Source organism: Equus asinus, chromosome 15 (assembly GCF_041296235.1).
Source record: "Equus asinus isolate D_3611 breed Donkey chromosome 15, EquAss-T2T_v2, whole genome shotgun sequence".
Taxonomy (NCBI): Eukaryota; Metazoa; Chordata; class Mammalia; order Perissodactyla; family Equidae; genus Equus; species Equus asinus.
In genome coordinates, this window is record NC_091804.1 from 27923711 (window position 1) to 27948271 (window position 24561).

Sequence of the window (24561 nt, forward strand, 5' to 3'; positions counted from 1 at the left end):
CTGTCGTATGGTGTTGAGTGGGATACTGAAGCCATGCAACTGGTTAGCAGTGTTGCCTTGGGCTCAAGAATAGGGAGTGATGGCCTGCCTGGCATCTCTCTGTCTTCCCTGTTATAGGTAGCAAGATGTGTTAGGGATGTGCGAGAGACCTAATAATTCACAGGAAGAAGTTCAGATCATTCTGGGCTGGAGAAATACTAATGGCCATCCCTTTAGCTTTTCCAGCTGTTTTGATGTAAAGCACATTGACACCTGGTATCCAGGTATCTCACACAACAGCTCACTGAGGTAGACAAAGCAGAGGAACCCGAGGCCCAGAGGATATGAGACAGACGTAAGTGAAGTGGTTGAGAAGGGGCACAAACTCTTGGGCCGTAGTGTCTGGATTTAAATCCTGACCTGGCTACTTAATAGCTCTGTGCCCTCAGGAAGGTTATTCAACCTCTCTGTGCCACAGTTTCCTCATCTGTAAAGTGGGAATAATGATAATACCTACCTTATAGAATTGTTGTGAGGATTCAATGAGTTCATACATGTAAAGTGCTTGGAACAGTAACCAGCACATAGTACTCAGTAAATGTTAGCTGTGACTAAGTGTAAAGTTTACAGTTTCCTGGCAGCCAAAGCAAGGAAGGAACTCGATGAATTACATAATTCTTCTTTTCAGAAAGGAGAATGTGCGCCTCTTTCTCAGGGGAGATTAAGTGGTTTCTGATACAAAATTCTGAGAGAAATATCTTATGTGGATAATAATGTAGGAGCCCCTGGGTGATTATAATGAACAATGCCTTTCGCATTGGTTTCACAGTCATGGAGAAACAGAATTTATGCCTCACAATTAACTCAGTGGCAGAATGAGGCAAAAATCCTGACTTCCAGCTCAGCCCTTGAATACTCCTGGAGGAAACAAGACTGGACCTGAGCTTTGGCGGGAACGGGGTTCGGTGGACTGAAGTGGGGTCTAGGTGTCCACCATCCTGCACTGATTGCAGAGGGCAGGACTGAGAGAGGCCCAGCCACGTGCCTACTCCAGAACGTTTGCCTTCCTAGAATCACAGGTTCTGACTGTGACCACCTTCAGGCAGCAGGACTCAGGCCTGGGCCTTTTCCACGGCCATCTGTGATCGCTTTCTTTCCCTTAGGGGCATGACCCCAGGAGAAGCAGAAATCCACTTCCTAGAGAATGCGAAGAAGCTTTCCATGTATGGAGTAGACCTGCACCATGCCAAGGTACCACTGGGTCCCAGGGTCCCCCTAGTGTCTGAGGGGGTGCCCCCAATGCACTATCAGGTTCTTTCAGAGGCTTTGCTGTGCCAGACCCCGTGTTCCCTTCAAACTGAAGCCTTCTCTGCTGTTTCTCATTCCTCAAAGTTTGAAAACCCTTTATTTTCCCATGATCTTTATCATTTTCTTCTCGTGTTATATTTACTTGTGTACCTGTTTGTGCCGCCACTAGATTGGGAGCATCATTAGGGAAAGACATAGGCCTTAATTTATTTCTGTATCCTTAGCACATGGCACGTGGCCTGGCACCAAATATGTACCACTAAGTGTTTTCTGGGTGAATGAATGATTGAGGGATTGACAGAGAAAATGATCAAACAAGTGACCCGGTGAATAAGTGACAGAAGGAATGAGTGAATGACTGCATCACTGTGAGAGATTGGTCAGGGGGTCCAGCATGCAGGTTCTAGCCCTGCTCCTGAGGGCTCGTTACAAGCAGAGCTCAAGGAGGGGTTTCTGGGTGGGTGGCAGGCTGCCCCCAGGTGTGGACTCCAGGCCTGCCATTTCATGGTCCCTTCTCATGCAGGACTCTGAGGGCATCGACATCATGTTAGGAGTCTGTGCCAATGGCCTGCTTATCTACCGGGACCGGCTGAGAATCAACCGCTTCGCCTGGCCCAAGATTCTCAAGATCTCCTACAAGAGGAGTAACTTTTATATCAAGATCCGGCCTGGGGAGGTGAGCCTGCCGTGGGAATGCCTCCTCCTCGCTGGAAATGACTTGAACAGAGAGGACCTTGGCGTCTGGGCCTAGGTCTTTTCCTACCCAGGATACCTGGATGGGGGTGCTGGGGTGCTGGGTAGGGAGAGAGTCATCTTCTGCTGGGGATCTCTACATGGACTTCACACCTTAGGTATGTGCCTGCACACACACTCACACACACATACATGTGTACAGATAACCACATATATTCAGGTTACACATCAGTGAATACATGTGCATGTCCATGTAATTGCTTACATGTAGTACTCAAGTATGTACACATACTAAGATACACAACTTCCTACACACATGCAAACATGTATGCCCCACTTCCACATCTCACCCATCAAAAAGTCCATTTGTTTCTACCTCTAGAATAAATTGCAAACCCATCTGCTTCACCCTTCCCTGCTTCACCAGCCACCAACAGCTGCGTCTCTCCCTTACATCCCTGCAGTGTCCTTCTCACTGGTCTCCCCGCCTCCATTGTCCTTCTAGGCCACTTTACTCATAGCTGCTAAAGAGAGCTTGAAAGTCTCTCTCATCAGATCATGTGGAACCCACCCCCACTCCCACCCCTCACTTAAGCCTCTGAAGAGCTCCCTTTAGCTCTTGGCCTGAAGTCTAACCTCCGTCTGTGGCTACCCCCCGTCCCACAGGTCTCTGCCCCACTGTCCCATGCCCACATGCCCCAACCCCTTTGACCTTCTCTCAGATCCTTGAATAAGCAAGCTCTTCCCTGCCCTCAGCCCTTTGCTTTTGATATTTCCTCCACCTGAAATTCTCTTCTCCGCCTTTTCACGTGGCTGGTTCCTTCCCCATCCTCCAGATCTCTGCTCAGAGATCAGCTGTTTACAGAGTGTTCTCTCATCACCCTTTCTAAAATAGCGCCTGACCCTCACACCTGTCCAGTTATCCTCTGTCACATCACGCATCTCTGTTCATTCCTTCTGTGCCCTTGTTAGTATCTGAAATGATCTTGTTCACTTATTTATTATCAGAGTTCCCCCCACCCAAGAATCTTCTATCTCTGTCACCAGGGTGTCTCTGTTACTTTGCACCAGACCTGTCACACAGTAAGGGCTCAATCCACCTTATTGATTAAATGAGTGGGTAAATGAATCATCAGGCCAGAGTCACACATGCCTGAGAAGAGGTTCAGAAAGGATGGACTGGTGGTGAAAGTGGGCCCAGGCCTTGCTTCTAACCCACCCTTCTTGGTTTTGTAGTATGAGCAGTTTGAGAGCACAATTGGCTTTAAACTCCCAAACCACCGGTCAGCCAAGAGACTGTGGAAGGTGTGCATCGAGCACCACACGTTCTTCCGGTGAGCCTGACCCTGGGGTAGGGTATCCGAGGATGAGGCAGAGGCCGTGAGTGTATATTGGCAATGTCTGTGTTTTGTGAGGGGAGAGAGGAGGAGGAGGAGCTAGTAGGGACTCTGGGAAAGGCCCCCTGCTCTTTTCCCAAGTCTCTCCCCTTCTGGACCACTCAGAGTTGTCGTAGCTGGTGGGACAATGGGATGAAAGGTCAGCTGTGGTTTAGCCTTGGGCCTGGCAAAAGAGATCTGATACCCTCTCTTCACCTCCATCCCTCCTCTGCAGGCTGGTGTCCCCTGAGCCCCCACCCAAGGGCTTCCTGGTGATGGGCTCCAAGTTCCGGTATAGTGGGAGGACCCAGGCACAGACCCGCCAGGCCAGCGCCCTCATCGATCGACCTGCACCCTTCTTTGAGCGTTCCTCCAGCAAACGGTACACCATGTCCCGCAGCCTTGATGGAGGTATGCCCCAAATTGGAGGTAGGGGGAAGAGTGGTGTTTAGAGGGAAAGGGGGTCATGCCAGGTTCTGCAGAATGAGTGGTAAAGGTGGTAGACACATCACAAGTTGATTTGCACCAGGCATGGTGGCCCAAGAGCACTGTTGTACCTGGGCAGATCTTGCAGCTCTTGGTGGGTTGACCCAACCTACAGCATCACTCCTGCTGGGAGGTGACATTACCACTCTCTGGACTTCCGGGAACTTCCCTGAGTCATGGCCTTTTGGGGTCCCAGGTTCAACCGTATGGTTTTCTGGGCCCTCTGCCCAAGATGCTTAGTGATTCACAGATTGTCATCCTACCAGGAGAATGGTTTATTGTGACTGCAGTGTGGAGCTGGTGAAGCCTTACTGACTGGAAGCTGAGGGGTTGTTCCTAGTTATTCTTTTGGTTCCATTGAACTGATTGACATCTAACTACATGGGGCTCTCCACTTATTTCTATCAGGCTGGCATATGCCCTTAACATCAACAAGAATTGGCCCTGCATTATGCTGTATCAAGCAGACCAGGACTTCTCAAAATGTGGTCCACAGGACTGCCTGCATTAGAATCAGCTGTGAGCTTGTTAAACATGCAGATTCCCAGGCCCTGGGCCAGACCTACTAAATCATAACCCCTCAAGGCCCAGGACTCTCCCCAGGATATGTACACTAGAGTTTGTAGGTTCAGAAGCCACATGGGCACTGGGGAGATTCAGTCAGGCAGTCTGAATTCAAATCTCGGCCTTGACACTCACCAGCTACTCCATGGACACAGGAAGTGGCCCATAAATATCTGAAGGACTGGATGGGTATCGCCTGTGCCTATTTCCTCTTCTACAAAGTAAATAATACCTACTTTACTGTGTTGTAGGGAGAGCTAAATGAGCTAATGCTTCTACAGCACCCAAAACAGTTCCTGGCACATAGTAGTACCTTAAAAATTATACCCAATAATAAATTATTATTTATTTTAGCAATAATAAATTATTATTATTGCTTTTCATTTTTAGAGGGCGGCTTATAGGTAGGAGGTGGGGACTTGGGTGGGGGAACAGTGGATACTCCCAGAACATGTTGGGTCAGGCCTCTAGGCAAGTTAGTTCCACTCAACAAATCTTTTGGAGTGTTAGAGTAAGTATGGCCCCTTCCTTTGAGGAGCTCATAGAATAGTATGTGTGTAAGCATTCAGTGTGTTTCAAGCAATGGGAGAAGTATGTACGGAATATAGAGGAGCCTTGAGGAAAGAGGGATTATTTCTGTCTAGGAGGGGCAGAATGGGCTTTGCAGAGAAGGTGACAACTGGGCAGGGTTTTGAAGGATACCTAGGAGTTTTCCAGGTGGTTAGGAAAGTCTGATATTTTCCTGCAATATGAAGGTGAGACCTGTCCCAGGACTCCCTGCTGTGTTTGGAGGATGTGCGGTTTTGCAAGGGTCCATTTGGGGCTGAAGAACCTCTTTATTCTCTTTGAGTGGACACAGGGCTGAGAGCTAAGATTTATTCAAAGGGAAAGGAGGGCCTGTACTGTCCCTCTTTCCTCCCCTGCAGCTTCCTTACTATGCCAGGGGCTAAATGAAGCCCAGATTGTGCGGGGCAGCAAAGATTGACCCAAAGCTGGTGAGGCTCATCAGGGGAGGACCGGAAGCCTGGACTCTAAGCCAGGAGGCCTAGGTCCTTGTCCTGATTCACTGAAAGGTCACCAGTGGGACCTTTGCCCTCTCAGAGTCTCAATTTATCCTCTGTAAAATGAGGATAGTAATTTCCATTCTAGCCATCAACACAGAGGATTGTGTGGATCAAATGAAATAATGTGCATAAATGGGCACTTCTCAGAGTGAATATATATGAATAGAGAGGATAATTATTCTCTCTCCCTCCTTTTTTCTTCCCCCTGAGGAAGATTCACCCTAAGCTAACCTCTGTGCCAGTCTTCCTCTACTTTTTAGTGTGTGGGCCCCTAGCACAGCATGGCCTTTAACAAAGTGCTATAGGTCCGTGCCTGGGAACTGAACCCTGGCTGCTGAAGCGGAATGCACTGAACTTAACTACAAGGCTCCCGGGGCTGGCCCTATTCTCTCTCTTTTGATCTAGGCCAGTCCCAAGGATAATCTGTGCTCTGGTCATTTTAATTCAGTCTTTTCCAGCAATTTTTCCCACCAAGTCACAATCCAGGCCATAGTCTATGTTAGGCCCAGTGCCTGGCATAAAGACTAATTCTACCCCTTTCTTTCCTATTCAGAAAAGTACTTTGGAACACCGAAGAGCACGAAAGATGTTATTGCAGGGATCCCCTGGAATTCTCCCTAATTTATAAAGAAGCTAAATCATTTGCAAACCTCAGGACCTTAGCTTTCACTAGTCAAGCTAATCTCACAATATCTGTGTTTGCTAAATAATGGGGTCAAGTGAGTATTCCGCCACACTGCTGCAACAAAACCATCATTTGTGGACCAACATTGACTGAACTGGCTCATTCTGTGCCAGCCACTCTTCTGTATACATACACACATTAGCTTGTTTGTTTCTCCTCTCAGTTTTCTGAAGTAGGTACTGTTTATAGATGAGGAACTGAGGCCCAGAGAGGTCATGTAACTTACCCAAGGTCACACAGCCAAGAAGAGATGGATTTGAGATTTAAACCAGGCTCTAGTGCTGTAGAAATCAGGAGGGGGTCTGGGGCTGGGTGCCTCTCGCCCACCACGTGACCTGGGGAGGCTGCTTCATTCCTCTGAGCGCTGGCTTCTTATCCCCTATGTGTTGGGGGTGTGGAAGTCTCCACTCCACTCCACTCCACTCCACTGCAGGCGTGGTTGGGCGGGTGGTGAGGCTGGCTCCCTGTCCGTGCCCCTGGGAGCCGTCTCACATGGCTGCCTGGCCATCTCTGCCCACTTCAGCAGAGTTCTCCCGTCCAGCCTCAGTCAGTGAGAACCATGACGCAGGACCTGACAGTGACAAGCGGGAAGAGGATGGCGAGTCTGGGGGGCGGCGGTCAGAGGCCGAGGAGGGAGAGCTGAGGACCCCCACCAAGATCAAGGAGCTAAAGGTAGGAGCCTGGCTTTCTTGTACCCTCTGACCTTGGATCAGGAGACTGATCCTGGGTCTAGCCTTGGCCTTGGCCTTCAGGTGTCCCAAGCTGTGGCCAAGCACCCTTGCTATGGGGTGGACCATGGACAAGGCCTTGCCCTTGGGCCATGTGTAATCTCTGGACATCCCTGGGTGGGGGGCATGCTGCCCACCATGCACACTTTCTGTCCTTTTGCCCTGCTTTCCTGGAGGGCCACTCTGTCCCCACGGGGACTCTGGCTTCCTCTTGCCTACTCCTAATTTGCCCCTTTGACTATGATCTGGATCTGCACAACCTTCTTCCTGCCCCGAGAGATAAGATGCCACTGCATGCCCTGACAAGGATGAGGTTCAAGTGCATCCTCTCCTGCTGCCTGCCCCCTTCCCACATGCCTGAGCACACACTCACAGAGGCACGCACGGCCTCAGACTGGCACATACTCGCTCACGGATGTACACCCCTCACCCACAGACATGCAAACAACATGCGTGTGCACAGGCATGTGCACAGAGTATAGTGTGTTTCCATCATGCAGTCCCTCCTTGGGAGCACAGGCCCTTGAACACACATGCTGACTGCAGGGAGCATGAATTTCCAGAACCCTCAAGTCCTACCTGCTAAGTGGACACTTTGCCTCCCACCCACTTCTTTATGTTCCTTGGGCTCCCTGCTTCACATCCTGCACCTTCTCTTTGCTTCACTGCCCCGTGGGTGGCCCACCCAGCTTCCCTGGCCTCTGCTACTTGGGTGAGAGCACTCTGGGCCACCTGCTGACCAGGCCAGTCGCGGTATCTCTAATCTATTTGCTCTACTGACCCTGCTGGTTCCTTTTCCTCCTTCCACGTCTCCCTAGCCGGAGCAGGAAACCACGCCGAGACACAAACAGGAGGTACTGCATGGGACCTGTCCCTACCTACCCAGCCATTCAAATCCCCAGCTCATTTGTCACCATCCCACAGCCCATCCCAGGCTCATATCCCGGTACCATCTCCACCTCAACTTGGCCTCTGTTCCCCGGCCATTCTCCTCCCCCAGCCATCCCTGCCCTGCCTTATTAAGCTCATCTCTCCAGCTCCCTGCTCAGATTTCCCCCTCCCTCTCTCTACTCAGCTTCACACTCTGCCTCTCCAGACCACCCCATGCTTGTCCCTTGCCCCTGCTGAACATCCCGCCTGTGTCCCCCTCAGCTCTTCTAGGGCATTCCGTGCTTTCTTTGAGCTCATCTCCTCCCCCTACCCAAACCCTTCCTTAGACTCATCTTCTCCCCACACCACTGTTTGGTCATACCTAGACCTCATCTGTGTCCCCAGTGTCCTCACCTCAAACCTTTTTTTGTATCTATTGGCAACCAGATGTGGTGTGGGGGGTGGGGTGGGGAGGGAGGCACTTGAGAGCACGTCTACCTCTTCTCGGACTCCAGCTGCAGCTCCCTCTGGTGGGGCCTGCCACTGCTCCAGCTCTGTCAGGAAAGCTGCTCTCTTTTTCTCCTCCTCCCTCTCCTCTTCTTCTTCCCATCGTTGCTTCCCTCAGTTTCTTCCTCCTGTGTTAATCACTTCTCCTTTCTTTCACACAGTCTCCAACTCTTCATTTGAGCCTTAACTATAAGAGAAGTGGATTTGTTCTTGGGCCTGAGGGAAAGGGCCAGAGGCCAGGACATAAGAAGGGCCTGGCATTGGATTCCCATGATCTGGGTTTCAGCCCCAATTCTGCTACTGACTCTTTGAGGGTCGTGGGAAAGTCCCCTCAGGCCCCTGTCCCCCATCCGCACAGCAAGTCACTTGGACTAGGTTTCTCTAAGGCCCTTCAAGGATCTGAGGGTTCCCCTGCACCCTCTAACCTTCGGGAATAGTGCATTCCCACAGAGCCAGAGCGACAGGTTCAGGATGGAAGGTTACAAGCCCAGACACATCCCCCATGCAAACTCTATCAGGTTTGACAGACAGACATTGTCCTGAGGCAGCTCAGCTCAGGAAGCGATGCCGGAGGTACAGACAGCTGTTTGGAGGGAAAGAAGCAGCTTCAGTAGCATCAGGTTTCTTCCTGAGGTAACTTAGGGGTCAGTCACAGTAGATCCTCGGATGCTGGAGATGAGCCCAGGGACAGATTCTAGCCTTGTCCAAGGGCAAGCTTACCTTCCAGGTAGTTCTTCCAGAATCACCTGATCTGACTTTATGATAAGCTGAGATTGTCCATTTTTTGCCCTGAATTGAGTTGACATGAATCCTCAAACAGGCTTACAGTTAAGGGTCCTTAGGCTGCCAGCCTACCCATGCTTCCCCCAGAAGTAGGCAGACAAGCAGCTTCAGTAGGTCACTGCCGGCTCCTGTGCAAAGGCTGGACCTCCCTTCACCTAGGGGCAGATTATTCTATCATGCTGCTCTGGCCAGAGCTCAGCCTTGGTGGTTTAATGGGGACACACCCGTGACTCCAGTATCCCTGGCTCAGTTTTGATGCCCAGCGTTGGGACTCACCTCTCTTCTTCCTGATCTCTAATTCTAATCGTCCTGAAGCATCCTGTTTTCTCTATCTGGCTGTATCTCACCCTGTCTGCTCTTGAGGAGTCGGTACCCGCAAGGTATCTAGAAGATCCTAGGTGGTTGGGAAAAGTAGTGGCTCACAGCAGAGACTGCTGAACCCAATCTTTTCCTGGCCCCTGGTCCCTAGTGGGACCCCTGGTGTGGGAGCAGGGCCCATTTTTCTGGATGTCCCTGGCTTTAGGAGTCTCTGCATTCTGGGTCCCCCCAAGGGCTGAGCAATTGCACATGTTGGGCTAGGAGGGCCCTTGACTGGGGATCGTGCTAAGCACAGTGGTCCAAGTCTTGGCCATGGGGAGGGATCAGGATCCAGGAGGCCAGAGAGCAGCCCAGTGAGGAGGGTTGGTGCGTTCTCCCCGTGCCTTGGTTGTGAGCAGAGGGAAGTCACCTCTGTGCTGACTAAGAGTGGGCTCACAGCACCAGAAGGAACTCACCCAGACCAGTGGGGTTTGAATTGACTTGGGTGTTCCGAGGCTGGGAGCTAGGCAGGGGAGAAGAACAGGCAGTGTGGACCAGAAGTCTCCTCTCATTAATCTTAAGTACCTTTTGCTCCTCTTTAATCCTTAAGTGCTTTGTGCACCTGTTGGTGCTAATCGTCCCTACCCTGCCTGGCTCATGGGGTGCTGTGAGGGTGAGATGGGGTCGTGGATGGGAATCACCGTGCTGATGTAGGGCAGCGATGGTGACCGTTGCCATCTTCAACACACCCTGCATCCCATCTCAGTGCTGTTCCTCTAACACCCGGCTGCCCTCTCCATCCACCCCTAGTTCTTAGACAAGCCAGAGGATGTCTTGCTGAAGCACCAGGCCAGCATCAACGAGCTCAAGAGGACCCTGAAGGAACCCAACAGCAAACTGATCCACCGGGATCGAGACTGGGAGCGGGAGCGCAGGCTGCCCTCCTCACCCGCCTCCCCCTCCCCCAAGGGCACCCCTGAGAAAGCCAATGAGGTAAGTCTCACCCTGAACCCCTCAATAGGGGCCTTGGGTAAAGAGAGTGGGGAAGGTTGCTATGTACTGACTTACCCTCATCCTCCATACCTATATGCCTCCCCCCATTGCTGCACCAGATGACGGTGGGCAGAGGGTGGTGGGTGAGGCTGGGGAAGACAAATTCACCAAATCCTGGAATCCTGGACCCCAGGGACCACCTTAAAAAACTCAAAAGACTCACAGTAGCTTGGTATGTTCCCCTTCCATCAGCCAGAGTAGGATGAGGAAAGGGTGCTTGTTAGAAGTGCAGGTTCTAGGGCCCCGCGTCAGACCTACTGAGTCAGAATATTTGGTGGTGGAGCCCCAGAATCAGCATTTTAAACAAGTTTCCTAGGCGAGTCTCATGTACACAGAACTTTAAGAATCCCGGTAGTTCTATCCAGTAGCCAGACCCTTTCATGCGTATTGTGAAAATGCAGATGGAGGAGTATCCCTCCTGGAAGGATCCTCAGAGCCTGCCAGAGGGGAAGGGGTCCTCCAGGAAAATCAGAGCTGCTCCCGTTGCTTCAGAAAAGGATCCCACACGACCTGCCTTTCAGAGTGGAAAGCATGAGCTTTCTCAATTGAAAAAGAGATAAAGATAGGATCTTGAGAATTCCTATATTTATAATCCCAAGCTACTGTTTTTAGCACTGCTAAATCTTGGCCATTCTTACCCCTGGTTCTACTTAGATGTTTTCTCTCTAGTGCTGCTGCTTACTGTGCTCAAACCCAGCTGGGGTCTAGACTCACACCATCTGGGTTTGAATTCTGGCTTCGCAGCCTGCTAGCTGGATGACTCTGGGCTTGTTATTAACCTCTCTGAGCCTCCGCTAGGTAGAGATAATAAAAGTACCGACTTCTTAGGCATGTTGTGAGGATCCAATGAGAAAAAGCATGGACGAGCCAGCAGAGTACCTAGGTACTCAATGTGAGTTACTTATTGTTTCATTTTGAAACAATATGTCATGTTACCTTCTAATCAGAGTCAGTTTTAAACTTGGGAGGACCCTCGAAACCCACTTGGTTCAAGGCCATCATTTTACAGGTGAGGCCCAGAAAGAGGAAAGTGTCAGTGTCATCGCTGATAGAAGAGGGGCTAGAACCTGATTTTCTTGTGTCCCTGGCCATTGTATTTGCTATTAAATCACAGCAGCCTGGGAGCAAGACCAAATCACGTGAAGACCAGAATAGAGTCAACTGCGTGTATACTGCCCTCTAATGCTTTGAAAATTGGTGATGCAGCCATGATCTAATAAGTGAGCATTTGATTGAATCAGCACTCCCATGGCCTCAACATGTCAGATAACAGAGGGCCTCCTCCAGTGAGGCTGCTGTGGTAGCTCCCTGGCTGGTGATTCACAAAGTTAGGGATGTTCTGGGGCCTTTAAGCCTGGTGCCATGGAAGGAGGGCTAACCTCTGCATCCACTGAGGGCTTCTGTGGTCACCATGCTACAATCAAGACCCTGAACCCCATGGACTAGGCCAAGGGGGCTGGTCTAGTGATCGAGATAAGTGTCCCCCTTCTCCTGCCCTAGAGAGAGAGCTTTGACCTGAGTGGCCCCTATTCAGTCCCGAAGTGGGTGAGATGGGATGCAGAGACCTCTGAAAGGGTCGGACTCCTGCAGAGAAGGGCAGGCTGAGCCCTAGAGAGCTGGGCTCTGGAGCGTTGGGGTGCCCCAGAGCAGCCTGACCCCGTGCCCCACCTGCTGGTGATAGCTGGAACTACTAGAAGATGGGTCTTAGTTAAACGGTGGAGTCTGTTCCACCCTCAACCCACCACTATTGCCCAGAGAAGCGTAGTCCACTGCTGGAAAGAAGTCTGGCCCAGGAGCTCAGCTTGGAGCGATGAACCATTTAACTGGCTTACAGGTCCCACTGAAAATTTGGTTGATGGGGAGGAGCCATAGCCAAGGACTGGACTGGATCCTTGGTGAGTGACCTCACCTCTCTGAGCTCACTGCCTAGTCAGTCCATCGAAACGGGGACTGAAATTGCCACTCCATAGGGTTTTTGGGAAGGTTGAGTGAAATAATGGATATAAAAGCACTTTATAAACTGAAAAATGCTGAGCAGTCACAGGGCCATTGCTGATGGCGACTAGACTCCCTGATCCAAATGTGGGCTTTGAGGCAGGGATATCCTTCAGGCTTGTGGCATCCAGAGCTCCCAGTATCTTCCTCATACATTGTTGGGTCTCGTCTGGGCCAAGGGGAAATCATGGGAACCTGAACCAAAATAGGGACCTCAAACTACAAAGAAGAGTTTCCATTTGCCAAAGCCAGGTTTTTGTTTCAAAGATAACTTTTTAAAAGGGACTGAGACCCAAATTGCAGGATTGAACCATCACCTAAACCAAAGACTCCGAGGGAAGACTGGCAATCGAGGCCAAGTGGCTCCAGCAGCTCTTGCGTGAGAGTGGGCAGGCAATGAGAAAAGGCCCAAAGTCCTGGTGCTGGCAGCACTGACTCTGGGCCTCCTGCCCCTAAGTGGTGCTGAGGGGCAGTTCCTTTCTCTCTGGCCCCATGGCCCCCACAGTGTGGCTCCTTCCTGACCTAATCCACAAACCCTAAGGATGTGGGATTTACAAAGCCAGGCTATTTACATTCTCTGTGTGTGTGTGTCTCTCCTGCTTTCTCTCTCTCCCTCTCTTCCTGTCTCTGCCTCTCCTTCCCTACCTCCCTTCTTCCCCTTTCCTCTGGCCCTGGGCCTCCCCTGCAGTCCCAGAGGACCCAGGACATCTCTCAGCAGGACTTGGCACCTGAGCCTGGGACGGCCACAGGCTTGGAAGTGTTCACTCAGAAAAGCCTCGCAGCGTCTCCTGAGGTTACTGTCATCACCTCCTTCCCCTCCCACCCAGAACCACCCTAATGGTCTTAAGACAACCCTTTCTCTGGGGTGAGGGATGTGGACCAGACTCTGCCATGCAGATGGGAGCAGTGGGTAGCCCTTGTTGTCCCCATGCTATGACAAGTGATTGTCCCATCCCAGGGATCCATAAAGGGCTGGTCCCTCCCTCATGCGTTGTTTCTCAGGAAAGATAGGACTGAAACATTCAGGGAAGACGGAACAGCCTGAGTCACCTCTGGCTTCAAAGGGGAGGCAGAAATGATCTCCTCCTCTCAGGCCCTGCTGAGGCAGGTGACTTCTGACTTCTCAGCTTGGGATCGGGGATCATGGCACCTAAATGCCTTCTACCCTGAGGTCTTATCTCTGTTCAGAAGCCTGAGTAAGGTCTAGCAGTGCTAGTTAGGGGATGGCATCCTACCATCCCCTGCCTCCATCTTCTCTAAACTCCCCTTGGAGCATAGGTCTGTTGAGGTCTCCAGGCAGGCAAAAGTGGGCGTTTTGCTCCAAGGCGTATCCTTGGGGCTATAGAGATGTTGGTCAGGCAAGTCTTCCAAATGAGGAGGGAATTACTTCTGTGCCCAGGATGGCAGCAGGTGGAGGGCTTCTTGGAACTTCCTGTGCCCCTGCGTGGCTGCCAGGCATGGAATCCAGTCCCAGGGAAGGGGGTGCTGCGTCCTCCCTCTCTGCCAACACCTCACAGACTGTCAGGATTGGAAGGTACTGACCAATCATCTGGGCGAAACCTCCTTCTCCCTGATTCTGACCCTCCTCTTTTGGCATAGGATGTGTGAGGACATATACCTTTCTCAATTCCCAGAGAAAAATTTGGTAGCTGCTGAAAATGTGCTTAAACTGTAAAAGAGACATGAGTCAGCTACATGAGTGGTAAAACAAAAGTCATCACAGTTCTACTCTGAATTTTTCCTCAATGTAAAAATAAAAACAGAAGTACCAGCGCTCTCTCTCTCTCTCTCTCTCTCTCTCTCTCGAGGTTGGACAGTACTCAGCAGCATTGCAGGGGTAGAGAAATAGTGATGCCCTAGAGCACAGAGATGCTCCTAGAGCAAAGATGCCCATAACTGGAGGGGGGTGTGGGGCACGGGGGGGCAACATCACCCTTCATCAGCATCCCTGAAAATTGTCAGTCCAGCCCCTTCTACAGAGGGGGCTCTTACTCTTCTTAGTGCCAGATCATTTTGTCTTCAGTCATCCTTTGGGAAGTTTTCATATTGAATTAAAATCTGCCCTTCTGAATCACCTGCTTGTGGGCCTCGCTCTCCTCCCTGCTCTGCATATGCTTTGATCTATGCTCTGCTCCCTAGGTCTGCTCTGCATCCTCCTCCAGGACAGCCCTTCGGAGTTGAGCACCTTCCCTCCCCTCAATACTCCCACTTTCTTCAATGGTTTCTCCCATGGCAAGGTTTCTAGAGGGCTCCTCATCCTGGACCCCCTCCTCTGGGGGTCCCTGTAAAGAACAGGGCCCAAAATGTGACCCAGAGCTCCAGGTGAGGCCTGCACAGCCTGGAGTGAGCGGAATTGCCTGGCTGGAGATTTTCTCCTTGTCTGTGGCTTGGGTGGCGACACTTCTCCCAGCTTCTGTTTCGTGGCCGTCTCGCTGCAGTGCCTCCAGCTGGTAGCAGGGGGCGCTCTGAGCAGGCTCAGTGGAAAGAATGGCTGCAGGGCCACCCTGATGTAGCCCATCCTGTAATCAAGGCAGAACACTTTCAGATTAACCCCCCGGGACAGTGCGGCTCCACCAGAGCCTTGGTACCAGTGAGGTTTTCCCTTTTCTGGTTCAGTCTTTTTTTCTCTTCAGAATTTTCATTTGTTAGAAGCAGAGCGTCTTCTTCCCTCACTGTTCACTCTGTGATCCATGCAAGTCACCTTCCCTCTGGGAGCCTCAGTTTCCCCTTCTGAAATAAGGGTCACAGTACCTGCTTCACAGGTTGCCATTTGGATTAAATTTAATAACGTAGACAAAGGGCTGACCTTGCCTGGCCCGTAGTAACTAAATATAAGTACAGCTTTCCCTTTTTCTTCCTGCAGAATCTTTCTTTCTGTATTGTGCCAACCTCCACCCCACTCAGCCTAATTTCTAAGCTTCTAGTTTCTAGAAACTAGTTTTTAGTTAGACTTGGGGCAGGAATGTTCCAGAAGGGGTCTCATTGACCGTCTTTGGTCATCGTTGACAGGCTGATGATGTCAGTACGTGCTGAAGAGAAAAGAGACCTGGCTCCTGTAGGCTCTCGAAGCACTTCCCTCTGGGATGGTTCAGGTGCCGTTGTCCTGAAGACTTCTCAGCCTGAAGCAAAATCTCAGAAACCTGCTCCAGACTTTGTGTGGGCCTTCCCCCTTGGTTTTATCTTTCTTTCCTGTCGGCGAGAGTCTCTTAATGCCATTTGATTCCGGGATAATCATGGAGATTTTGCTAAAACCGAGTGGAGGAAAGAGGGTTTGCAATGCTCTCTTGATCCTCAGAATCCTTCAGCTCTTCTGGGATCTGACATACTCCTCACCAAATCATAACCTGAAATGGAGCCCAAGGTCATATAAACCTTCCCCCTCCAGTTGTCAGGAGCAGTCTGTGGCACGTCTTACCGTGGAGGCCCTGCACAGAACTTGGAGTCAGAGACCAGGTCCTAGGCCTGCCTTTGCCACTACCTCACTCTCTGACCTTGGGCATGATGCTGACCTTCTCTAGGCCTCAGTTTCCACATCTGTATCATGGGGGGTTTGCGTCAGAGCAGTGATTTCAAAGGGGGGAGGTACCTCAGGCCACTAGCACAGCCCAGGCCTCCAACTTGAACAGGGGAGCCCTGTATTTGTATTACTTATTAGACTTCCAAGAAGATTTTGTGTGGAGAAAGTATTCTGTGGCTGCAAGAAGATTAAAATCCCAATGGCCTTCTTGCTTTTTTAATGATTCTAGAAGTCCCTCATTTCCTCCTTAGCGTTGTTCAAAGGGCTCTTGAGGGAGGTAGAGGGCTATTCTGTTGACAGTTCAACAGCCTATACTGTTGCGTGCTTTTGACCCATGATGACGCTGGGATCTTTAGATCTTTTCCTTCCGTGATGTGTTCTGGTCAGTCCTTTTCCACTCTTTCTGTAGATTTTGTTAGAATTCTCCAAGGATAGCCTTGGTATCTATTTCTTTGGGAATGAACCCCACAAGATGCAAGCTATTTAAGCCATTGTGGTGACTGGCACTAACCTCTGGAGCTAGCCGTTTGTTATTTTTCATTCTAATCTCTTTCCTTCCCGGAAGCTCTTGCAGAAAGGTCAGATTTCAGGCTGTGGCCTGTGGAACTTAACTCAGTGCTTCCCCTCAACTTGACAGATTGCAGTTGGGACCCATATTCCATAGGTTGTGAGATAAGTCAGCAAGGATCTCAGGCATCAAAAATCAGGCCGTCTTTTCCTGACTCTGCCATCCATTGTGACCTCGAGTAAGTCACTGACCTTCTTCCAGGCCTCAGTTTACCCATTTGCACAATGAGGAGATTGGACTGGAGGATGTCTTAGGAGTTCTTTTGGCTCTAACATTCAAAGATTCCATGTGACGTAAGCTACTTTCCCCTCTGACAGTGTCAGTTATATTGTTAGAAGAGAAAGAGTCCTGCCTATCCGTGGATCTCCATTTTCCCATGGTTCACACTGGGAGGGCATGAGACCCCATCCCATTTCACCAAGTTGGGGTGGTGATTGAGGGGCGTAAATAATTGCTGGGTGCCTTGATGGGAAAAGTAGCCTAGATGAGGCTGACTAGCATTGTCATGCCTTCCTCTCCCAGCCAGTTCTGGGGACATGTTGACATTTTGGTGGTAGATTGGTCCCTTGCAGAGTGAAGAAGGGACCCGTTCTTTAGGTGCCTGATATTTATGTTAACTCTTCTTGCTCCAATTGAAACACAGGGTTCAGAGCATTGGGTATTTATAGAAAGAGAGTACACTAGGCCAGAAGAACTCAGTCTCCTAAAAATGACTACCACGCAGCAGGAAGAAAGGGAGGCAGGCCTCACAGATATCCTTGCTGATGGCAGACTCTCCAAGGTAGACGTCCTGGTGGACAAGTTCAAAGTTGAAGTGGCCACAGAAGTAATGGTGGGAACTGGAAGAGCAAACACCCAGCAACAAGGAAGAATGATTGCAAGCCCTGAAGACTTTGAGTCTGTGTGGGAGGAAGGCCTGTGGGCCAGGGATGGCCCAGGAGGGGCTTCTCTGGCTGTAGGCTATACCCTGGCAGAAAAGCTCCTTGAGGGCTCCCGGTTCCAAGTGGGCACTGGAGAGACAACCATCAGGATGCGCCATGTCTCCGGTGGTCAGCAAGAGGGCCAGACGGAGCTGAGGAAGGAGCTGGGGGAGTTCCAGGCTGGTGGAAGACCCAGTACACCGGGGACCAGGCCAGCAGAGATGGATGGCCTCTCTCTAGCCTCTGACAGGGGAGGACTCCAGTCATTTCTGCTGGACCCAGCTGACGTGGAAGCCAGAGCTGACTCCAGTGATGAAACTGATACTTCCTTTGCAGAGAGGAGCTTCTATTTAAGCTATGGAGAGAAAGATTCTGAAGACCAAGCCCTCCCTCCACCCCTGGAGGAGAGTGAAGAGCACATGGATGCCTCTCCTGGAGATAAGACCAGGCCGGAGCGCTCTGAGAAGCTCGCAGAGAGCTCTGAGCTAAACTCCTCAGGCCCGTGGGGCTCTGCTGCAGTTTCCTGCAGGAACACTGGTGAAGAGGATGAAGTCCACTCACCTTCCTCAGAGGAAGGGGCAGGACCTCCCAGGAAACACGGAAGACTGGATGACCTGGAGGCCTTTGTTGAGCAGCTCAGTAAGGAAACTTCTCCAGGGCAGACGTTTGCTGAGGCCTGGGAAGAAGCCAGGTGGGGGGTAGAAGGACAGTTTACTCACTCAGCATCCACCGTGGCCTCAGAGGAAGAGGCCCCCAAGAGTGGAGATTTGATGGAAAAGGCTGAAAAAAGCCCCCCAGTGGGATGGAAGAATCACTCCCCTCACAGAGGAGGGCACGTGAACCCAGACCTCCTGGCCTGCGCCCTTCCATGGGCCATCTCTCCTGACAATGTCAGGAAGCCAGCTAAACCAGACAGAGGCAACGTCCTGCCCAAAGACAGGGGACTGGTTCACACCCAAACAGGAGAACTTGCAATGGAGGACAGCAGAGCCTCAGCATTTCTTCAGATGGAGGTGATCACCCACCTCCCTGCCTCCCCAGGTCCCTTTCAAGCTCAGGCAGCTCCAGAGGAAGTTTCTCCAAGCCCAGCCCCTCATAAGTCAGGGGATCCTTCGCAGCTCATGGATCCTTTTGGAGAAAAGTCGCTTGTGTTTCTCAAACAGGCCCATCCTCCCAAAGAAAGCCCGGAGCCCAAGGACCAAGTAGGGCTGTTTGTGACCCCGGACAGAGGGGAGTGCCGAGCGCCTCCCATTGCCAGCAGAAAGCCCAGAGTTGTCCCTGAAGAAGCTGAGGGGGCCATACCCCTGGGATTGGTGTTCCCTTCAGGGAAGCAAAAGGAGATGACCTCTTTCCAGGCGGGGGGCCAAGAGGGCTCCCTAGAAGATATTAGCAAGACCTCAGTGGCCAACAAAATTCACATCTTTGAGACCCATGGAGTGAGACCCACTCGCCGAGTGAGCCAAGGTGAAACAAGGGCTCTTCCAAACGAGTTGTCTTCAGAGGCTTCCACGGGTCAGGTGGAGCAGCAGCGGAACAAGCTCTTAGACCTGGGCTTTATCCAACTCCAGCCCCTGGGGGACTTTGCCGGCCCCAAAGCCACACATTCCTCGGTGATACAGCCAGCGACCAGACACTTCAGGCAGGGCATTCCTGCCGTATCTCCCCAGGAAGGAGGCATGGAACTCCAGCTCGTGTCCCCCGATTCAGGCTGTGAAACTACGCTGGAAGAAGTTACTGGGGGAACTGGCCACGTGAGCCCCTGTCCCCCACCACTGCCCTCCAGCCGGGGGAGCTGACCGCATGCTGCGTAGCTCTGTAGAAGCATGTTTCAGTGGCCCCTCGTCATTATTGCAATCAGAGGCTGCTTGTCCATCCCTATGAGTTCTTTTCCCTAAACGGGCCTGAGTGTATTCCAGGCAGAATGATGGGTTCATCTGCTTGGCCCATGTTAGCTTAGCCACAAAGACCCTCGGCTTTTGGTGTGACCTGGTGCCCAGAGGGTCACACAGCCCCAGTGGAAAAGGTGGCACCACTGCCAGCAAACTACACACTTGCTTTGCCTTGCTGTCCCCACCTGCTGGGTTCCTACCTGTTTTGCTTGGCTTGTCCAGCGATCTTCCTTCATCCTTTCCCTTCCCTGGTTCTCCTGCCTTGGGAAAGCTGACAGTCCAGAGATTTCCATCCTTCACTTCTGTTTCCCTCTTGACCCCAGTGCCAAGTTCCTTCTGCCTCCTTAAGACTAACTATCTTCTCTAATCCAGAACAAATCCGGAGATGCAGTCAGGGAAGAGAAGCGAGTCACCAGCTTAGCAGCGAACCCCTCTGGAAAGGGAGGGCGCCTGAGATTCACCAGCCCCTCGGGCCCTCAGGTCTCTGCAGCCCCTCAGTGCCCTGATGACCCGGTCATCTTCGCCTGGCCAGGGTGCATTGCTGCCTTAGATCCCCACCTGCTCTGGCAGTGCCTCTTGTGGCAGCTCAACTCTGGCTTGTCTGAAATGTTTCCTCACACCTCTCAACCTTCCAGAAACTGGCTAAATGGAGGCTCATTTAGCAAGTGAATCTCTAAGCACACTGAATCTCTAGAACCTGAAGCCAAGTACTTTAAAAATATTTGGTGGGTGTTAGATTGGTCTTAAAAAAGAATGTCATGAAACAGCCAAAAATGTACATGTGTTGTTTAATCCCTGACAGGCCAGTTGAGAGGTATGTATGTCGGACAAGAGTTGCTGGCTCCCCTCCAGCATTTCCCTGGCCTGCTGTTGTCAATTACACTGATGGGACCATAACCTCCACTCCGTGGCCTGCCTGCCAGCCCACTCATGGAGCTCAGGGTTGAACCGATGTAGCACCCAGCTCCCAGGAATTACCCCGTATTATTCCTCCCTCTAGACAATGCTGACCCCTCCCACAGAGACTCAGTGGAATTGACAAAACCATGTTGGCTTCCTCTTTGTTCCTCAAAGCTCTTGGCTCCAGCCTCTCTGCCTCCCCCTCCTGGGTTTCCCTGATCCCTGGGTCTCCCTCCTTGGTTTCTGTCTTTCGATGTTGGCCTGCACGGGTGGGCCTGGGGTCTGGGCTCCCATCCCTGCCTTGCGCACAGTGCTGCTTCTGATAAGTTCCCAGATCCAAACCTTGGATGGGGCCTCCTGTCCAGGACCAACTGGCAGGATGTTTGCTTTGTACTTGCTTTTGCCATCAGTAGGAGACCCTCGGAAAAGAGCGCTCCCACTCTTGAGAAGTTTTCGTTTTTTTTTAAGTTTGTTTGGATGTCAAGGAACCCTCTGGGGTGTTTTTCGTTTCCTGACCTGCTCTTCCATTTGGGACATCGACATGGCCCCAAGATTTCTTCTGTCATTCACCATCTTGATTTCTCTCTCTCTTTCTCTCTCTCCCTACCCCGTACCCGATTCCTTTGATTTTATCTGGCCATAGAGAGCAGGGCTGAGGGAGGGCTCAGAGGAGAAAGTCAAACCACCACGTCCCAAGGCCCCAGAGAGTGACACAGGAGATGAGGACCAAGACCAGGAGAGGGACGCAGTGTTCCTGAAGGACAACCACCTGGCCATTGAGCGCAAGTGCTCCAGCATCACAGTCAGCTCCACGTCCAGCCTGGAGGCTGAGGTCGACTTCACAGTCATTGGTGACTACCATGGCAGCGCCTTCGAAGACTTCTCCCGCAGCCTGCCTGAGCTCGACCGAGACAAAAGCGACTCGGAACCCGAGGGCCTGGTGTTCTCCCGGGATCTCAACAAGGGGGGCCCTGGTCAGGATGACGAGTCAGGGGGCATCGAGGACAGCCCGGATCGAGGGGCCTGCTCTACCCTGGATATGCCCCAGTTTGAGGTACAGTGGAGCTTCGTCAAGACCCGGGCCCACCGGGCACTGCATGTTCAGAGGGCCCTGGGCCATCTGTGAGAAGACTGAGCCATCAGCCTGCAGCCCAGAGTCCCTCAGCCTGAAGCTCGGTCTCATGTTGCATGACTGCCCCTCTGCAGAACAGCATGGTTCTGTGCCCGCATGTTTGCCATCTCGGTTTACCCCTAACTTGCACTCCTTGGCATTTTAACCCTGTGACCCTATCGCTTGCCTGAGGTCAGTCTAATCTTACTCGACTCCTCCGCTCCCTACCTGCGTTGCATGGCACCTGCAGAGAGCATGTGCTTATGGACTCGCAGGGGCTCCTGCGGCCTGGTCTGAAAGTTGGATGGTTTTTCCTGATCCTGGCTCAGGCTCCTCTTCCTGGGGCCTGGGCTTCCTGGGGAAGGGGCAGCAGTCTAAATCCATCTGGCCCTGGGGTCTTGGGGTAGCAGTGGAAACTCCTAGAGAAGAGGAAATGTCACTGAGTGGGACACAGGGACAGACTGTGTCTGGGCCTCTCTGCTCTGTGTCCTCCTGTCAGAGGATCATTGTTCATGTTATTCCTTTGCTCCCTCTTCTCTTCCAGCCTCAGCCTCCCTCCCACCGCACTGTCCTTTCCCCCATGTTCCAGGCATTGAAATAGGAGTTCATCCGCTCTGGCTTTCTCTCTGTGCTATACCCTCTGGATAGATTTTTTTCCTCCTTTTCTCTGACTTGCAAACTTGTCATGTTCCAGGACTAAGTTCAGCTATCACTTCCCTAGCAAATACCTTCCTGACCGCCCTGGGCAGAAGTATTGCTCCCTCCATAGCCCCTTTTCTCTGTAGTGCTCTGCTCCCACCGTTATCCCAGACAGTCAGGTTAGTGGTTGACAAGTCTGCTCTCCTACCAGGTGGCAGCTTCTCAAAGCCTGCACATACCAGGCACTAAGAGATGATTAATTGAATGAATGGCTGGGTCTTAGGGTTACAGCTATCTATAAGAATCCCCTCTCACCTTCCCAGCCAGATGACAAGCTAGCTTGTGTTCATTCGTTCAGTTCACATATGTTAATACTTGCTGTGTGTATAGCCATGAACTAGGGCTCAGAAGAAACGGATCATTTAATTTAAGACTTCAGAGTAGAGGTTGTAAACTTGTGGACCCAGGCCAGATCTGGCTACCAGAGGTTTTCTTTGACCTTGTTTTAAAAATCAGGACATTAAATATAAAACCCAGGAATTTTTGAATCTTTGTATCATTTTAAAAAATCAGATGATCCAGTCACTCAGAGGCCATGGCCACCACTGGCCAAACCTGAGTGGAACCCCATGTGCTCTCCTGTTCATCCCAGTCCCCAACAAACCCACTTTACTTGTTTACATCTCCTGCCTGGCCCCTGTAGGCCGCGAGGTGTATGACTCTTGCTCTAAAGAATAGATCAAATGGAGCCAGTGGGAGGTGGTGGCATAACCATTGAAGTCATTCAGGATTTAGTGACATTATGTACATAAGGAGAATACTGAGTGTAGGGCCCAGCACAGAGCATATTAATTGAATAGTAGATGTTCTTTTAATGGTAGCCTAAAAGACAGCATGTAGCCATCAGGAGGTTCTGTGGTTGCAGGGTCATGGGCAGGCCTGTCTAGGTGCTGCGGGTGGTTCTGGCTACCCCCATCTTGGGCTGTTTGTCTATGACATCTCACCATGCCTCTTTTGCCCTGACCTGCATACCCTTCCAGACTTGGCCAGCTGCAGGGGTGGGAGATAACTTGCTGACCCTACACCACAGTTGCCTGTGAGCAGGAGTCATAATGGGGCTTGAGTTATGGAGTGTTCTTGCTCGTCTCCCTACAGCCTGTGAAAACGGAAACCATGACTGTCAGCAGCCTGGCCATCAGGAAGAAGATCGAGCCGGAGGCTGTACTGCAGACCAGAGTCAGCACTGTGGACACCAGCCAGGTAACCTGTGCCTTCCAGTGTTCCCTGAGCATAGGTATTGGGCATTTGGGGCTGGGGTCTCCACCATGGCCAAGCCCCTTGGCCAACCCATGTCACTGCTCACCCGGAGCTCCCATTTAACCATGATGCTGTCCTGAGCTTCACTGTCCTCGCTGAGCTCTGGGAGTGGACCGTGTAATGGGTTCCTGTCCCAGGCAGGCCACACCTCTTAAAGCCTCCATTTCCCCATCTGTAAAATGAGGATGATCGTGTCTCCCCCATCCTCCTCAGAGTGTTTTTAGGACTAATGGCTAGTGGATTAGATCATGGCTTTCAGTTTGCTTGAAGGAGTTAGAGAGGTTTCTTGAGGTGTCCCAGGGGCTGCTTTGGGAGAGACAAGGGAGAGAGTCCAATCTAGCTTTAGGCAGAATGGCTCACACTGGATCATTTTTTTATGCATGGGGGTTCCACATCAGATTGGCAAATGAACAAGGTGAAAAAAAGAAAAAATTGTTTGTCTTAGCACGATGAAACATACTTGGTACCCTAGAGAAAGCTGTCATAAATAGACACAGGTGTACTGTGTATAGTACATTTCCTAAGTTCCTTTTGTAGTTTTTAAACTTTGAAAGTTGAGATTGTGGGTCTGATCGATGCCCTCTTGACTCTTCCTGGCCAGAAGAGCTGCAGTCCTGGGGCTTTCTTGCCCTGGAGACCAGTCTTTGTCTCAAGAACTAAAGTAAGACATAAACCAACATAACGTGGGCTACTCTGTCATTTCCAGAATTTTTTTCTTTCACTTTTATAACATTTATATGGGTTTATGAGGCTGTTAGTGCAGCGGTCAAGACTCTTCAACTTCTGATGAGCTGTGTGACCTCGGGCAAGCTGCTTTCCCTCTCTGGCCTGTTTTGTTTTAGTAACGTGTGTTTTGTTTTCATACAGAGAAGTATAAAGAAAACTAAAAATAACCCCAAATCCCACAGCCCTGTAATCTTCATTGACATCAAAACAAAACAAGAAAAAAAGTTGACTGTTATGAAATTCAAATAGAACAAAATGAAATTTTTCTTTTGATTCCTCCCAGAAAAAAGTTTATGGGTATACCAACATATATACTCACATCTCTAGAGATTTAAAAATTTTAGGCACAAGAGATGGTTCTCTTTTATACCTCACTTTTTAAAAATAATTATCTTGGTGATCACCACCCCATGCTGGCATGTAAGGACCAAACTTACTCTTCTTATCCCCCTTGGGAGGTGGGTCCTCGTTTATCTTGCCATCTCCCACTGATGGACCTGTGGTCGTCTTTGTCTTTTACAGTTAATGATGAGTGCTGCAGTGAGCTTTCTTATTCATACTTCTTGGCAAAGTTTTCAAAGTTTAT

General features: G+C 50.9%; 1 protein-coding gene across 40 annotated transcripts in view; it reads left to right on the forward strand.

Moving 5' to 3' along the window:
- EPB41L1 (erythrocyte membrane protein band 4.1 like 1) overlaps positions 1 to 24561 on the forward strand; it is a 117509-nt gene that overhangs the window by 75593 nt on the left and 17355 nt on the right. For 10 of the 40 annotated variants that reach the window (XM_070485842.1, XM_070485845.1, XM_044748058.2 and 7 more), the window contains 12 exons: positions 1143 to 1230; positions 1811 to 1963; positions 3217 to 3314; positions 3592 to 3767; positions 6679 to 6827; positions 7702 to 7737; positions 10151 to 10333; positions 13077 to 13181; positions 17117 to 19144; positions 19655 to 19762; positions 20826 to 21236; positions 23088 to 23192. In XM_070485842.1, coding sequence (XP_070341943.1) covers positions 1143 to 1230; positions 1811 to 1963; positions 3217 to 3314; positions 3592 to 3767; positions 6679 to 6827; positions 7702 to 7737; positions 10151 to 10333; positions 13077 to 13181; positions 17117 to 19144; positions 19655 to 19762; positions 20826 to 21236; positions 23088 to 23192 — 3640 coding nt within the window. The remainder of the gene's footprint in view (positions 1 to 1142; positions 1231 to 1810; positions 1964 to 3216; positions 3315 to 3591; positions 3768 to 6678; positions 6828 to 7701; positions 7738 to 10150; positions 10334 to 13076; positions 13182 to 17116; positions 19145 to 19654; positions 19763 to 20825; positions 21237 to 23087; positions 23193 to 24561) is intronic. The other 30 variants (XM_070485866.1, XM_070485861.1, XM_070485863.1 and 27 more) reach the window with 12 other exon arrangements.